The sequence below is a fragment of the Thalassophryne amazonica genome, chromosome 5, assembly GCF_902500255.1.
Source record: "Thalassophryne amazonica chromosome 5, fThaAma1.1, whole genome shotgun sequence".
NCBI classification, from domain to species: Eukaryota; Metazoa; Chordata; class Actinopteri; order Batrachoidiformes; family Batrachoididae; genus Thalassophryne; species Thalassophryne amazonica.
This window is the reverse complement of record NC_047107.1, coordinates 91,418,182-91,435,569: the sequence shown is the minus strand read 5'-3', so window position 1 is coordinate 91,435,569 and position 17,388 is coordinate 91,418,182. Positions and strand designations below refer to the sequence as shown.

Here is a 17,388-nt window from a genome sequence, read left to right as displayed (position 1 = left end):
ATCAGACAAGCCTTCATATCCATTTCTGGAATATTTGTAGAGAACATTAAATGCACTTACCCTCGAGTAAATCTGATGCAGAGCCTAGGCAGTACTCCATCACCAGCTGAGACAGGAGAGTTACAATGAAATTAGTCAATCAAATGAATCATAAAATATCACAATACAAATGTGCAAAAAAACAATTAATATTCATGTTAAAAAAACCCTATGCTCCATAGCAAAAAAAGTGGATGGCAGAAAACAGACTCTCAAAACAATTAATAATTATAACTTTGCCAAGCACCACAATGTCTCCTTGTGGTTTCTAGTGCAGGACTCAACTGTTTTTACTAAGTTTTGTAAAATTCATTTTAGATCTTCAGTAAACTTGCCAACAAGCCAACAGATACAATCAACAAATTGATGTGAATGAAAACAGACCAATACCAAGAGAAAGAGGAAAGCTAACAATGGTAGGGACTGCAAATAAGGGCATATTCACGAGGCCCACACCATGCCTGAGCACAACTTTCCCCCCTACCCACTTCCTCACTGACCTGCACTCAGGCTGCAGTCCACAGTCTGGGCCAGAGTATGTCAACAAAATCTTTGTTTTGAGAAAAAATAGAGTAAATCATTGTAAGATGACTGAGTTTAGCTCTATTCTGATGAGATTAGTTTTATATAAGGAGGTGAAGTAATTTAATATGCATTATGAAAAAATAACAGGGAAAGAAAGCTCCATATAAATGAGATGTTGGTGGCTACCCAATAAACAGGACAAACACAGTGCTGTCATTCCTCAGACAGAATAAAAAAATAAGTTACATGACCTATGCCTTTTCTTCATTTTCAGCTTTGAAATGATGGATTCTATTAGAGTAATATTTTGTTATCATGCTTCAAGTTATCTGTCAGCTAAACTAACAAAAAATAAATAAATTTATTGGCCATCTGTGCTTTGCAGAGGTGTGCAGTGAGGTGAGCTCTTTATGCAAAGCAAGTGGTCTGACACCTACTCATACAGGCACAAACAGATGCATCGTGTACCACTGGCTGTGGATTTTATTGTATTTTTATCCACATGCAGCCATCGACATGACATAATGCGCAGAACAAAATAAGTGATCTAAAGATGCACAGTGCATTTTACAAATATGTCCATGTTTGAGATAAAAGATGGGAACGTCCTTTGACACAGACAACTGTATTCACATAAGAACAATATAACCTGAGCTAATTTATATGGATCATGTAACAAACGGCAAAAGGGGACATAATACTGGCATGGATGCGCGCAGTCTGTATTGTGCATTCAGATGCATGGAGATACTGAAGATTTACTGAAATAACTGCTTTTCTCCACTTGCCCATATAAAGTCTGTTCCATCCAAGTAAATCACCTAGTAAAGGATTTATGAATCAATCACACTGCAGACATGGCAAGATTTTCATGGAGGTAACAGATGAGGAGGAAATATTTTGTGGTCTTCCTCACTGACTCACACTTCATGTTCACCAATAAGGTAAGAAACCACACCCATTTTAAACCAAATGGGGTTAAATGAATGGAAGACTAGACTATTCCAGCAGTAATAATCATATTAGTAGTGAGTGTTAAATTGAACAGCCATGGCAGTGACATTAAGTCTGTGTTCTGATGTTGCTGTCCTCACACTACATGCCACTGAGTCCAGCTACATTGCACCCTAGACCACCTCTGCAAACCGGGCCAGACACATGACAGCTGGCAAGCCCCACCCACGGCTCAGAGCACTCACACTTGTCAAGCAAACTACACTTTGGGGGTGTAATGTGCTCAGGCACGATCCAGAGTGGCTTGTGTGAATGCACCCTTATAGAGGACTGTGACAATGTCAGACAAGAACATGGAGGACAGTGAGGCCACTCAGCTCACTAACCCAGGCTGTGTTGTCTTTCAAGTAGCAGCCTTTATATTCGATGGTGTTTGGGTGTTGCAACTGTCCCAAAAATTTGACCTCCTTAATGATGTCCTGCCACTTCTGCAAAACAAATTCAGACAGTTACAAATACTGCTTACTTACTGATCCTCTTTATTTTTTGTGAAATAACACTATTAACTGTAACTGACACAAATGTAGCAGACAAAGCTGCCATATAGTAATGTTTTTACCACATACATCTGTAAGTGTGTTAGCTTTCTTACTTCAGTAGTCTGTTTGCCATTATAGGACATCTTCTTGATGGCCACCACCTCATTGGAGTAGGAGTTACGTGCCTGATGGAAGAAAGGAAGACCAGACTATATATGACAATCTTAAAGTCAGAAGTCTTAAAGAGTGATAATCAATTTAAAAAATAAATAAAAACCTGACAGGTTTTCACAGTGACTTAATGGTTAGCACTGTTGCCTCACAGCAAGGAGGTCATGGGAATTGACTCCTATCTGTGGCCTTTGTGTGTGGAGTTTTCATGTTTTCCCCGTGTTTGCATGGGTTCCCCTTCAGGTGGTCCGGCTTCCTCCCACCTCCGAAAGACATGTAGGTTAGATGAATTGGAAGCTTTAAATTGTCTGTAGGTGTGCGTGTGAATGTGTTTGTTTGTCTATATGTGGCCTGCAATAGACTGGCATCCTGTCCAAGGTGTACCCCATTTCACAGCCTATGACTGCTGTGACAGGCTCCAGGCCCCCTTAATTGAAGTAAGCGGTTGAAGATGAGTGAGTGAGTTTTCATGGGGCTACCCTCCTCCCCTTTAAAAAAATAAAATCACACAGTATAACCACACTTGTAAATCAGTTGTATGATGTACAGTAGTGTTCAGAATAATAGCAGTGCTATGTGACTAAAAAGATTAATCCAGGTTTTGAGTATATTTCTTATTGTTACATGGGAAACAAGGTACCAGTAGATTCAGTAGATTCTCACAAATCCAACAAGACCAAGCATTCACGATATGCACACTCTTAAGGCTATGAAATTGGGCTATTAGTAAAAAAAAAAAGTAAAAAAGGGGGTGTTCACAATAATAGTAGCATCTGCTGTTGATGCTACAAACTCAAAACTATTATGTTCAAACTGCTTTTTTAGCAATCCTGTGAATCACTAAACTAGTATTTAGTTGTATAACCACAGTTTTTCATGATTTCTTCACATCTGCGAGGCATTCATTTTGTTGTTTTGGAACCAAGATTTTGCTCTTTACTAGTGTGCTTGGGGTCATTGTTTTGTTGAAACACCCATTTCAAGGGCATGTCCTCTTCAGCATAAGGCAACATGACCTCTTCAAGTATTATGACATATCCAAACTGATCCATGATACCTGGTATGCAATATATAGGCCCAACACCATAGTAGGAGAAACATGCCCATATCATGATGCTTGCACCACCATGCTTCACTGTCTTCACTGTGAACTGTGGCTTTAATTCAGAATTTGGGGGTTGTCTCACACACTGTCTGTGGCACTTGGACCCCAAAAAGAACAATTTTACTCTCATCAGTCCACAAAATATTCCTCCATTTCTCTTTAGGCCAGTTGATGTGTTCTTTGGCAAATTGTAACCTCTTCTGCACGTCTTTTATTTAACAGAGGAACTTTGCGGGGGATTCTTGCAAATATATTAGCTTCACACAGGCATCTTCTAACTGTCACAGAATTTACAGGTAACTCCAGACTGTCTTTGATCATCCTGGAGCTAATCAATGGGTGAGCTGTTGCCATTCTGGTTATTCTTCTATCCATTTTTATGGTTGTTTTCCGTTTTCTTCCACGCATCTCTGTTTTTTTTTGTCCGTTTTAAAGCATTGGAGATCATTGTAGATGAACAACCTATAATTCGTTGCACCTGCGTATAAGTTTTCTCCTCTCCAATCAACTTTTTAATCAAACTACGCTGTTCTTCTGAACAATGTCTTGAACGTCCCATTTTCCTCAGGCTTTCAAAGAGAAAAGCATGTTCAACAGGTGCTGGCTTCATCCTTAAATAGGGGACAGCTGATTCACACCTGTTTGTTCCACAAAACTGATTAACTCACTGACTGCATGCCACACTACTATTATTGTGAACACCCCCTTTTCTACTTTATTTTTTTACTAATAGCCCAATTTCATAGCCTTAAGAGTGTGCATATCATGAATGCTTGGTCTTGTTGGATTTGTGAGTATCTACTGAATCTACTGGTACCTTGTTTCCCATGTAACAATAAGAAATATACTCAAAACCTGGATTAATCTTTTTAGTCACATAGCACTACTATTATTCTGAACACTACTGTACATACCTACCTGAAGCAAAAAAAAAAAAGAAAAACAAACAAAAACAAACTGTTCATTAAATATCATAAAAAAACAAAAACAAACAAAAAAACAATATATACCCACCTTCCAGTGTTATTCAAATCAAAATCTTAACTAGTTTCAGAACAATGCTTTTACAACCCTTCATGTATTCCTGTTTACGAATGGACAAGTAGAGGTGAGTCAAATAAATCAAAGTCATGGAAACAATATAAAAGTCTGTTTAACCTGACAAATGCAAAACATGCAACCTCCACATTCAGAGGCCTGACTTGCTAAAGGTTTGCATGTGTAAAAATGTGTACAAACACCACAGTACCCACAAATTAATGTAAACGCTAATTTACCAACCATGTCTGCACAGGAATGAGTCTTTCAGATGTGCAAACATAGGACATATTGTAACATTTAACAAATTTGCCTTCATGAAAATGCAATTTGGGGTGTGTCCACCATAGTGTGCAAAATTGTGGGTGACAAACATGCAAATAAGTGAGGTTTGCTCATGCAACAGGATTTATCAAGGCTAAAAGATGAGATTGTATCTGTAATTTAGCATGTTTGAAACATCCGTGCCAACTTACCTCGTGCTGTATGATCAATGCAGATGCATATATCAGATTCAAACCCACTGACAGTGAGCTGTTTGGGGTATGCACTTATTTATTTTCACCATCTAATATTTTTACTAATCATCTTTAACACAGAAAACACCACAGCTAACCAAACAGTTAGCTTTGATAACCATTAATCAAATAACTGAAAAGTTATCTTTATTACAGATAACCAATAACTATTAGTATTGATTTGGATGTGGCCACAATCAGATTACACTGTCGGCTTCTGATAAACCAGTTTCACTTTAAGCGCGGCAGGGGCTGCTGGGTAAAGTCAAGGATCACAAACACAAAGAACATGAAAAATTAATAAATAAATAAAAAATAAAACCTCAAACACTGTCATCTTTCAAAAGCCGTAAAACACAGTATTAGAAGTCACAGTTTATCTCTGTATGAGATACACCGTCATTTACAAGCTAAAAGCTGCTGCTTTTTTCACACACTTTGAACCCTGCGGCTTAAACAACCGAAATACATCCATTAATGCATTGATTGGCAGAGTAAAATACATGTAGTAAATATAAATTCGTACCTGTTAGTTTCAGTGGGATTCAGCTGAAGAAATAATCCACATAAAGCGTCTTTTTTAAAAATCCAAAACAGTGTCTAAACCTGAAGAAAAGTTCCTCCCTCTGTACACACAGCTGTGTAGTGAGAGCTCCTCTCCCCCACTGAGTCTTGGCTATTAAATTACAGCCACAAAGAAATAAAATAATGTTAAAATTAGTCTGTTTTGTTTTTGTGTCGAGTGGACAAGTCACTGTAACGTCCAAAGTGAACCTGAACTACACTACCCACAATGCTCCCTGCGTCAACCGGCCAATCACGTTTTGCACTTAATGATGATGTCATCAGCAAGTGATAGGCAGCCAGTCTGCTCCGTAGCTATAAACACACAACAAACAGACTAAAATGTTTGATTTTAGGGTTTACAAATGTTTTTATCTGTTAAACTTTACCAGCAAAAAAATGTTATCGGACTGAAAGCTATCGGAACTAAATTTATCGGAAGATAATTGGTCCGATGATGGTTTTAAAATTTAAAAAGCTAATAGAACTTCATAAAAGATATCCTAACTTGTTACAGTATCCAGATACAGTTGTATGCAAAGGTTTGGGCACCCCTGATAATTTTCACTTGCTGTAAATCCTATAAACTTCATTTCACTTCTCAAATATCACTGTGTTTGTCTGCTATATGATATATTTAACTGAAAGTGCTGATCCAAACAACCAATGATTTATAAAAGAAAAATCATGGAAATCATCAGGGGTGCCCAAACTTTTACATACAACTGTACAAGAAACAGATGCTGAGTCTGACATCAGGGTGAGTTAAATTAATAAAATCATGGCAGCAGTGCCGAATCTGAGGTTGTGCCACACACTTTGCATCACCTATGAAAGAGCTAGCTGAAATAAAACTTCTCAAAGCATCTTCATTTTTTATTTGATAAGTGTCAAATAAATGACATTTTCAGTTAAAATGAAAGTTTGTCTTATTGTGTGTACACTTGCAAGACGCTGATTGAATTAAATTTTGCGCTATGGTCTTTAACGCATGTAAAATCCTCATTTACATACCGCTTTGTAATTCTATGGTAACAGAACTACAGTGACAGCAAACGGTAATTTCTACTGCAGAAAAAGCAAGGACTGTCAATACAAACATGTATACACTACAATGGATCAAGTGCCCCCAGTATGTACGGAGCGGAGGGAATTTCCCTTGATTTGTTCTATGATTGAGCTCCACTTTAATCTTACAAGCAAAAATTATGAGCAACTGCATACATGTGTATATGCATTCAACTACAGAACTCAGAACAGGCATGCATTTAATGGCAGCCTTCTTTTTTTGTTTTTGCCGAAGCTGAGGGCATTCTTAACATTAGCTCATTGCAAAATCAGTGCTCACTGCTCAAGGCAGCGTGCTGGCTGAACAGATAACCATGTCACCTAACAATAATATAGTAGTGTAATACAGTAATTTGATAGCTTTTAAATTCTATATCCATGTTATTCACAATATTGGAGAGTCTTTTGTCAAATGCATATCACAATTGTCATCACTCTCCATCTGAAAAGTGACAATCATGAGTAACGCCATCACGATCACTCGTATAAAGAACGCTTTAAATGTGAATCGACTGTTTTAAATGTGTGCTGAAAGTAACTGAGTCCTGTTAGCAAGTTTCCACCTCTGTTTTTTTTGTAACAAAAAGGCAGTTTAATGGTGTGTCTCTTGTTTCACATGTCAAGAAAATTAGCAGCAGTTAATCATGACTTTTTTTCCCCATATACAAGTCGCACCGGACTATAAGTCACAGGACCTTTGAAACAAGTAAATAAGAAGAAGAAAAAAGTGAATTATACTCTGGAAAAATACGCTATAGACTCATGAACAGATAGCTGTGAATGCCATAGTCCAGATACCAAAATTGAGTAAATTTTTCCCTCAAAATTGTACTTACAACACCCTATAATGACAACATGAAAAAAGCTTTTCAGAATTTTTGCAAATTTATTAAAAATAAAAAAAAGAACTCACATGTACATAAGTATTCACATCCTGTGCTCAATACTTTGTTGATGCACCTTTAGCAGCAATTACAGCTTCAAGTGTTCTTGAATATGATGACTGGCGTACCTATCTTTGGGTAGTTTTGCCCATTCCTCTTTACAGCCCCTCTCAAGCTCCACCAGGTTAGATGGGGAGCATCGGTGCACAGCCATTTTCAGATTTCTCCAGAGATGTTCAATCAGATTCAGGTCTGGGCTCTGGCTGGGCCACTCAAGGACATTCACAGAGTTGTCCTGAAGCCACTCCTTTGATATCTTGGCTGTTTGCTAAGTCACTGTTCTGCTGAAAGATGAACCATCACCCCAGTCTGAGGTCAAGAGCATTGGTTTCCTCCAAACATGACGCCTGGCATTCACACCAAAAAGTTCAACCTTTGTCTCATCAGACCAGAGAATTTTGTTTCTCATGGTCTGAGAGTCCTTAAGGTGCCTTTTGGCAAACTCCAGGCAGGCTGCCATGTGCATTTCACTAAGGAGTGGCTTCCATCTGGCCACCCCACCATACAGACCTGAACTGCTGCAGAGATTGCTACAGAGATGGCTGCCCTTCTGGAAGGTTCTCCTCTCTGCACAGAGGAATGCTGGAGCTCCGACAGAGTGGCCATCTGGTTCTTGATCACATCTCTGACTAAGGTGCTTCTCCCCGATCGCTCAGTTTTGACAGGAGGCCAACTCCAGGAAGAGCCCTGGGGCCTCATGTACAAAGACTTGCGTGGATTTCCTACAGAAACATGGCATACACTAAAACCCAGAAACTGGAGCATGCACAAGAATAGCCAGATGTAAGTGTGCATACGCATGGATCCAAGCACGTTCCGTTTGTACATCCCAGTGAATGTGAAATTAAGTGCATATGCAGACGCACCAAACTCCTCCCTCTCCACGCCCCTATTTAAATATGCAAATTCATGTAAATAGGCCCTGGGACGTAGGATTCCCCTCTGTCTGATCATTCCACATGAACACAGAAAAGAAATGATACCAAGTGTGAGCTACAGATGACTGGAAATGATGTGGAGATACCCACGGATAGTTTATTTGGTTGCCTGTCAAACAGGAATAAAATTAGTAGAAGCATGTGTATGTGAGGTCAAAACGCTGTGGGCTCAGAGCAGCACATACACACTGAAGTTAAAAAAGTGAGGTGCGCCACGGCTGAGTGTGTGAGACATTCACAACTTAACGCATGTGTTTATTGAAAATACTGAACACAGGAAGGCAATCGGAGGCTTGTTAAGAAGCTCTACAGCTCTACTTTCACCATCAAGCTAAACACACAAGACATTAATAATAACAAAAAATGTATTTAAATGCACACATGCTCAAACGTGCCCTCACTCATTTTTATTCGGAACAACTACCTGAATAAACTACGAGGGCTGTCAATAAAGTAACGGTCCTTTTTATTTTTTTCAAAAACTATATGGATTTCATTCATATGTTTTTACGTCAGACATGCTTGAACCCTCGTGCGCATGCGTGAGTTTTTCCACGCCTGTCGGTGACGTCATTCGCCTGTGAGCACTCCTTGTGGGAGGAGTCGTCCAGCCCCTCGTCGGAATTCCTTTGTCTGAGAAGTTGCTGAGAGACTGGCGCGTTGTTTGATCAAAATTTTTTCTAAACCTGTGAGACACATCGAAGTGGACACGGTTCGAAAAATTAAGCTGGTTTTCAGTGAAAATTTTAACGGCTGATGAGAGATTTTGAGGTGATTCTGTCGCTTTAAGGACTTCCCACGGTGCGAGACGTCGCTCAGCGCTCTCAGCCGCCGTCGTCAGCCTGTTCAAGCTGAAAACCTCCAAATTTCAGACTCTATTGATCCAGGATGTCGTGAGAGAACAGAAAAGTTTCAGAAGAAGTCGGTTTCAGCATTTTATCCGGATATTCCACTGTTAAAGGAGATTTTTTTAATGAAAGACGTGCGGACGGGTCCGCGCGTCGGCTCCACAGGAAAAACACCTCTGTTGAAAGCCTTAAGGACAAGTTGGAACATGTCCTGCTGTTAAACAATTTCTCATATACTCACTCCACTGAAAGCCATCAAAAGCCGCCTGGATTTTACAAATGGTTATCAACACGGAGGTGTTTTTCCTGTGCCCCCGCACCGCGTCGGCTGCGTCCCGACGCGCGGACCCGTCCGCACGTCTTTCATTAAAAAAATCTCCTTTAACAATGGAATATCCAGATAAAATGCTGAAACCGACTTCTTCTGAAACTTCTCTGTTCTCTCACGACGTCCTGGATCAATAGAGCCTGAAATGTGGAGGTTTTCAGCTTGAACAGGCTGACGACGGCGGCTGAGAGCGCAGCGCGACGTCTCGCACCGTGGGAAGTCCTTAAAGCGACAGAATCACCTCAAAATCTCTCATCAGCCGTTAAAATTTTCACTGAAAACCAGCTTAATTTTTCGAACCGTGTCCACTTCGATGTGTCTCACAGGTTTAGAAAAAATTTTGATCAAACAACGCGCCAGTCTCTCAGCAACTTCTCAGACAAAGGAATTCCGACGAGGGGCTGGACGACTCCTCCCACAAGGAGTGCTCACAGGTGAATGACGTCACCGACAGGCGTGGAAAAACTCACGCATGCGCACGAGGGTTCAAGCATGTCTGACGTAAAAACATATGAATGAAATCCATATAGTTTTTGAAAAAAATAAAAAGGACCATTGCTTTATTGACAGACCTCGTATATACTCAGTAAGCAGCCACCCATCACACACCGTGCGAACCCCTAGCCTGTTCCCAAGCCAACCCAATGCATTTGCGCATCACATATAATTTGAATATTGATGGAATGAAATTGTTTCCTATTAAAGACAAATTAATCATGTGATGGCACCTTTATAGCAATATGTGTACAGTCAATAGCTCCGATTACATTCGGGAAACTGTCTCTCGCTGCAAATTGCACTTTAATGTTGGAATATGATGTACTTGGATGCCATTCAGATGACTGCGTTCCACACAGCTGGCATGGCTCCGCTCAAGGTTGACTGGCACACTCCTGACCGACCAGCCAGTTCACACTGGAATGCCCCTGTTGCCAGGACACCCAGGACCTGTGTGGGCAGAGACAACCCCTGGCTTCTCGTCATATTGCGCTCTGGGCCGACCACAGCTCTGCGCACAACTCTAGTAACAGTGGCCTTGGTAATCGAAATCCACTTATCGGCCAATTATCGCCATTTTCAAGTAAATCCTCCCATATAAATGCAAAGACATGGGTGTGTTACCAATTGTTCATAAGTGTGTCTCTGATGTGCACATCACTCTGATGACTTTTTGTTTTCACACTATTAACAGTTTCCCAGCATCATCTGTACGTGTCGGCAGTGGAACAATAGCTGTAGAAATATGCGTATGCCGGCCAGAATTTTGGCGTGGCACACTGTACATTTTTTTGATACATCAGAACTTTAGCGTGGAGATGGACATATGCCTTGATTTTGTGCGTACGCAGCGTTTGTACACGAGGCCCCTGGTGGATCTGAACTTCTTCCATTTACAGGTGATGGAGACCACTGTGCTCATTGGGACCTTCAAAGCAGCAGAAATGTTTTTGTACCCTTCCTCAGATTTGTGCCTCGAGACAAACCTGTCTCAGAGGTCTACAGACAATTCCTTTGACTTCATGGTTTGTGTTCTGACATGCACTGTCAACTGTTGGACCTTATATGTAGACAGGTGTGTGCCTACCCAAATCCTGTCCAATCAACTGAACTTACCCCAGGTGGAGTCTAATTAAAGGCCTGGTCACACGGCACACAGTGATCGCTGAACGAAGAAAAAGAAGTCACAAAGCCACAAATCGTCGAGAAAAAGTAGACGAATGAGCCGGCACTTCTCCCATCACCGTAAAGCCTGCGAGTGCAGAGCACATAAAAGAATGAAACGAAACCAAAACTAACAAAAGAAAAATGAAGTGAACAGCGACCTTGACGCTTTGCAGCTGCGGGATCTGGTTGTCTTGAGAAGAGGTCTGTTTTCACTACAACAGCGTGTGCGCGCACATGCACATTGCAGTCAGAGACAGCTACAACGTGCATAAATAGTTAAAGTAGTTGATCAAACGTTCTTGCCACTATTGTTTCGGTATGAAAATGTTGCTTTTCATCCCACACATGGACGAGTCACGTTCAGCTTGTCGGATCTTTAGTTACTGACCCATTCAGATATAGTCCATGTTCGGATGATAAGTGGAAACAGGATGAGCCAGGGCTCAATTTTGAGCTTCAAAGGCTGTGAATACTTACGTACATGTGATTTCTTAGTTTTTTTCTTAGTTTTTTAGCAAACACACACAGAAAACTGCTCCAGTTAATAGCTAAAGATAGCAGTGGACCAACTGCAATATTAATACATATGTGTCAGTAAGCACAGAGCGGGCATCTGAGCAGGATTTAGATGCACAGTGGATCCTGTTAGCTAAACGGACTTACTATGGCTACTAATATTGTATTGGGGATATGTCTGTCAAAGCAACAAGGGGCAGGGCAAAAGAGTGCTGGCACTGGAGCATCTCACATTTTGTATACCAAAAGAACAGCTGCCTTCAAAGGGAGGGGGGAAAGCTTATGGGCCCCAAGCCCTGCATCTGGAGGGGGAGAAAACAGAGGAGCAGACAAGAGAGCAATGGCATGAACTGGGGAAAAGAAGGAATGAAGAGAGCAGAAAAATGGAGATGCCCCCATGCCTTTTTAGAATCTTCGACTTAATGACTAATTACACATGATGAAATTAATAAGAGCGGCTGCTGAGAAAGTGCTGAGACAAACTCTTTTGTTGTATTCAAAGTCATAAAAAAGCAGCATACCATCACTATGTGAACAAATAAATTGTGTGGTAGCCAGTTACATAACTCGAGCTTGGACTTACGCTGTAATAAGATCATGTTAGGTCGACAGTTAGGTCTGTAAATATGTTTTCGACCTTGATTGTACCACAACATATTGGAAGCCAAATAATGAACCTGTACATAAAGAGCAGACTGTTTTAATCTGAGGGTCTTTCAGTCTAAAATTGGTTGACAGTGTCAGAATTTCATCATTTTGTGTTTGTTGTGTCCCATTTTCAGTGGACCAAAATTGACTGGACAAAGTGGTAATCATAAAATGCCATGTGTAATACTTTCTTACAAATACTTTGCTGCCTGATGTCTACAACACAGGCATTACCGCATGCTAGAGTTTGTTCTTACCCCATTATGCTCTGTCAGGCTTTTACTGCAGCTGTACTCAGGTCCTGCTTGCTGTCGAGGTCTTTGCCTACAGTTTTCCTTCACCTGTGTAATGCTCCTCAGTTACATTGTGGTCAGGTCTCACTATTAAAGAGACAATTCCACTTCTTTACCCCAGTGTGTTGTGCACTGCACATTGTTTTGAAGCATCTGAGAGGTTATGAGCAGCTAATGTTGCTGCATATACTTTAGAATTCATCCTGTCAGGTGTTACACCACCAACAAATGAGGGAATTAGATCCACTGGTAGCCATATGTACACATCAGTGGCACCAAGGCTAGTTTCATCAAGTCTCGAAACATAAGCAGTTCCTTCTCTTCTCATAATTCCAGTTCACATTTGTCTCATCCAGAAGAGAGTATTCCAGGATTGTTGTGGCTCTTCAGATACTTTTTGGTAAATGCACATCTAACCTTCCTGTTCGAGACTCTAAACAGGCAAGTCTACTATTCCAGTAACCATTCTGTATGTACTCTGGTTAAGTTCAACAATCCATAATCCATATGTACTTACAGTCTTTCTACACCACATAAAGCCATTATCAGATCTACAAAGCAAAAACTTGAGAGAAGTTTATAAATTTTCCAACACTTCCATGGTCTGGAGAAAGCATGTAATTAAAAAGCAAAGAAAGAAAAACAACAACAAAAAAGAACAAAAAACAAAACAAAACAAAAACAGTGTTTCATGTATTTTGAGCTAAACTGTGGTGCTTGGCTTACAAAGTAGACAGCCCCGAAGCTGCCATGTCCAATCTCGTGCAGGTCACAGAAGACATCCTCAGGGTCATCTTTGAAGAAGAGGTCAGCCAGCTCTGGGTCCTTCAGTGCTCCTTTCCGTGTGGATGACGGCATTATGGGCTGGACATGGGCTAGGTTCAAGGGACCATGCACTCATTCACACAACTACTACTGCTGCTACCGCCACCAGATGTCCACGACGGGCCCGGCATTGGCCAGCATGACCTGGAAAAAAGAAAGAGAAATGGCCAGGCAATATGCCAGTTACACTTTTTTTAATTATGGTCTTATTTTTAATTGGTCAGTATCTCACGAGGACAGTTGTAATTAGAAATAACCAGAAACATGAGGTTACTTATTCTGTAATCCCTCTTCGCTGATAACATAGCTGGCTGTCTAATTACAGGAATGCTCTTGAGCAAATCTACACTATGGTATATTACTAAATCATTGCATGGACAGACTCTTTGAGGTAAAGCAGCAGTAGGCCAGTAGTCATTCTCAGTGTACCTAATGCTGTTTGAATGTAGCAGCCCAAGGCACACAACCAGATAATGTCTACTAGCGTGTTGCCCGTGGGGATCCATGGGTTCTAGATTGGGTAGTGTTTATAAACTAGGTAGGTGACACTTTTCAAGGGTGGTAATAAATTATGCAAAGTTTCAATAATGATTCTAACTGAAAGTGTAGGAAATTAAAATGAGAAAGTTTTACTGCCATTTTGTGCCATGCTAAAGTAGCAGTTGAAGGGGATGGACCTGAAGTCCACATTTGTGTTCACCTAATTTGCCAAGAGACTGATGCATTTTTAAAGAAATTAAATGCACAGAGAAACAAGCAGACAAAATATGCTAAATACTTTCAAGTTGCCAGGGAATGATGGTGCTGAGAAAGTTAAAAAACTGAAGGACGCTTTGACCTCAACAGTCATTCATGAGTCAAATAAAAAATGCCACCAGAGCAAGCGATGAAGTCATCTTCAACCGCTTTTCCAGGTTCAGGTAGCAGGGGCAACAGCTCCAGCAGAGGACCCCAGACTTCCCTTTCCCATGCCACATTGACCACCTCTGACTGGTGGATCCCGAGGCGTTCCCAGGCCAGTGTGGAAATATAATCTCTCCACCTAGTCCTGGGTCTTCCCCGGGGTCTCCTCCCAGATGACCGTGCCTGGAACACCTCCCTAGTGAGGCGCACAGGAGGCATCCTTACCAGATGCCCGAACCACCTCAGCTGGCTCCTTTCAATGCAAAGGAGCAGTTACTCTACACCAAGCTCCCCACGGATGAACAAACTTCTCACCCTATCTCTAAGAGAGACACCAGCCACCATCCTGAGGAAGTCAATTTTTTTTGTGTGTACCAATCAATCAATCAATCAATCAATCAATTTTTTTATATAGCGCCAAATCACAACAAACAGTTGCCCCAAGGCGCTACCAGCGATCTAGTCCTTTCGGTCATGACCCAAACCTCATGACCATAGGTGAGAGTAGGAACAAACTGACCAGTAGATCGAGAGCTTCGCCTTTTGGGTCAGCTCCCTTTTCGTCACCAGTACGGCAGAGCGAATGCAATGCCGCCCCTGCTGCTCCAATTCTCCGGCCAATCTCACGCTCCATCGTCCCCTCACTCGTGAACAAGACCCTGAGGTACTTGAACTCCTTCACTTGGAGCAAGCCCATATTCCCTACTCGGAGTAGACAATCCATCGGTTTCCTGTTGAGAAACATGGCCTCAAATTTAGAGGTGCTGACCCTCATCCCAGCCACTTCACACTCGGCTGTGAACCAATCCAGGAGTGTTGGAGGTCACCGGCCGAAGAAGCCAATAGGACCATATCATCTGCAAAAAGCAGTGATGAGACCCCGAGCAAACCAAACCAGAAACCCTCCTCCTCCCGACTACGCCTCGATATCCTGTCCATAAATATCACAAACAGGACTGGTGACAAGGCACAGCCCTGGAATAACCTCCACCGGAAACTAGTCACACTTACTGCCGAGCACAGCTCTTGCTTTGCGAGTATAAAGATTGGATGGCCCTGAGAAGGGACCCCCTCACTCCATACTCGCGCAGCACCGCCCACATTATCTCCCGGGGTACCCGATCATACGCCTTCTCCAAGTCCACAAAACACATGTAGACTGGGTGGGCATACTCCCAGGCACCCTCCAGGATCCTTGTGAGAGTAAAGAGCTGGTCAGTTGTTCCACGACCAAGACAGAACCCGCATTGTTCCTCTTCAATCAGAGGCCGAACCCTCCTTTCCAGCACCCTAGAGTAGCCTTTACCAGGGAGGCTGAGTAGTGTGATGCCCCTGTAGTTGGCACATGCTCTCTGGTCCCCCTTTTTAAATATGGGGACCACCACCCCAGTTTGCCACTCCTTAGACCCTGTCCCAGACCTCAACACAATGTTGAAGAGACGTCTCAGCCAAGACGATCCTTCCACACACAGAGCCTTCAGCATTTCTGGACGGATCTCACCAACCCCCGGGGACTTGCGACTGCAGAGTTGTTTGACTACCTCAGTGACTTCCACCAGGGAAATTGATGAAAATCCTCCATCAGCTTCCAGCTCTGCCCCTACTATAGAGGGCGCTCTGGTCTGATGCAGGAGTTCCTCAAAGTGTTCCTTCCAGCACAGGATTATATCCTCAGTTGAGGTCAACAGAGTCCCATCCTTACTGTAGACAGCTTGGATGGTTCCCCGTTTTCCCATGTTTTTCGGTGCATACGCACAAACAACAGTCGGAGTCCTCCCGCCACCCGAAGACACAGGGAGGCGACCCTCTCGTCTACTGGAGTAAACGTAGCGGCGCTCAGCCGCGGGGCTCAGCCGCGGGGCTCAGCCGCGGGGCTCAGCCGCGGGGCTCAGCCGCGGGGCTCAGCCGCGGGGCTCAGCCGCGGGGCTCAGCCGCGGGGCTCAGCCGCGGGGCTCATGAGTATAACTGGTATCGCTCCACCTCCCACACAAGTGCTGTCTCCTTCCCCCACAGCAAGGTGACATTCCACACCCCCAGAGCTAGACCCTGCCGCCCGGGTCTGGTCTGTCGAGGCCCTCGACTTTCACTGCCACCCAAAGGACAGTGCACCCGACACCAGCGGTTCCCCCTGCGGGTGGTGAGCCCACAGAGTGGAGATGGAAGGTCCACATTGCCTTTTCGGGCTGTGCCCGACTGGGCTCCGTGGCAAGCCCAGCCACCAGGAGCTCGCTGACGGGCCCTACATCCAGGCCTGGCTCCAGATGAGGGCCCTGGGCTTCCTCCGGGCCAGGTCACATTTCCTCTATCTCGTTCTATCATGGTGTCTTGTGAACCATTCTTAGTCTGGCCGCTCGCCTGAGACAAATTTGCCATGGGATACCCTACCAGGAGCACAAAGGCTCCAGACAACACAGCTCTCAGGTTCATAGCAGCACACAAACCTCTCCACCATGATAAGGTGATGGTTCCCGGAGAGGAAGCTATGAAGTGATTATGTTAATTGTTAAACATGGCATATCTTTTATGCAGCATGAGCTCTAAGACTGTGATTATGATTGTGATGATGATGGAGAACATTTGCCATGAGAAGGAACAAAAATTTGATTAGCTTGCAACACTGGCATTGAGACCTAAAGACACTGACAAACATAAAGAAACAACTGGGGACAAGAAGTGAATTTTTATATTTTTAACTTCATATAAATGGATACACCGCACTCACGATTAAAAGGTGCCAAACAAACGAAAACCGTAAAAGAAAAAGAAAAATGTCTGCACACTTAAATCCTTTTGTACATTTAATAGCCAAGCTTTCGGTCGACAGACCTTCCTCAGGGCTCAGTCACAAATGGAACATACAACACACATATCAATTAAGACTCATTAGGTGTTCAGAGAGGAACAGATTCATATGTCTCTTAGTTCAGCCATTGATGACATGACACTACCAAGGAGTAAA

At 42.6% G+C, this 17,388-nt stretch overlaps 1 protein-coding gene across 4 annotated transcripts in view; it reads right to left on the bottom strand.

Annotated features, from left to right (window-relative positions):
* taok3a (TAO kinase 3a) overlaps window positions 1-17,388 on the bottom strand; it is a 204,130-nt gene that overhangs the window by 61,609 nt on the left and 125,133 nt on the right. For 3 of the 4 annotated variants that reach the window (XM_034170867.1, XM_034170868.1, XM_034170870.1), the window contains 4 exons: window positions 13,428-13,670; window positions 2,171-2,242; window positions 1,905-2,006; window positions 61-106 (listed from right to left, as the gene is read on the bottom strand). In XM_034170867.1, coding sequence (XP_034026758.1) covers window positions 61-106; window positions 1,905-2,006; window positions 2,171-2,242; window positions 13,428-13,559 — 352 coding nt within the window. In that variant the 5' untranslated portion in view covers window positions 13,560-13,670. Of the gene's footprint in view, window positions 1-60; window positions 107-1,904; window positions 2,007-2,170; window positions 2,243-13,427; window positions 13,698-17,388 lie in introns of those variants that run through there. The other variant, XM_034170869.1, reaches the window with a different exon arrangement.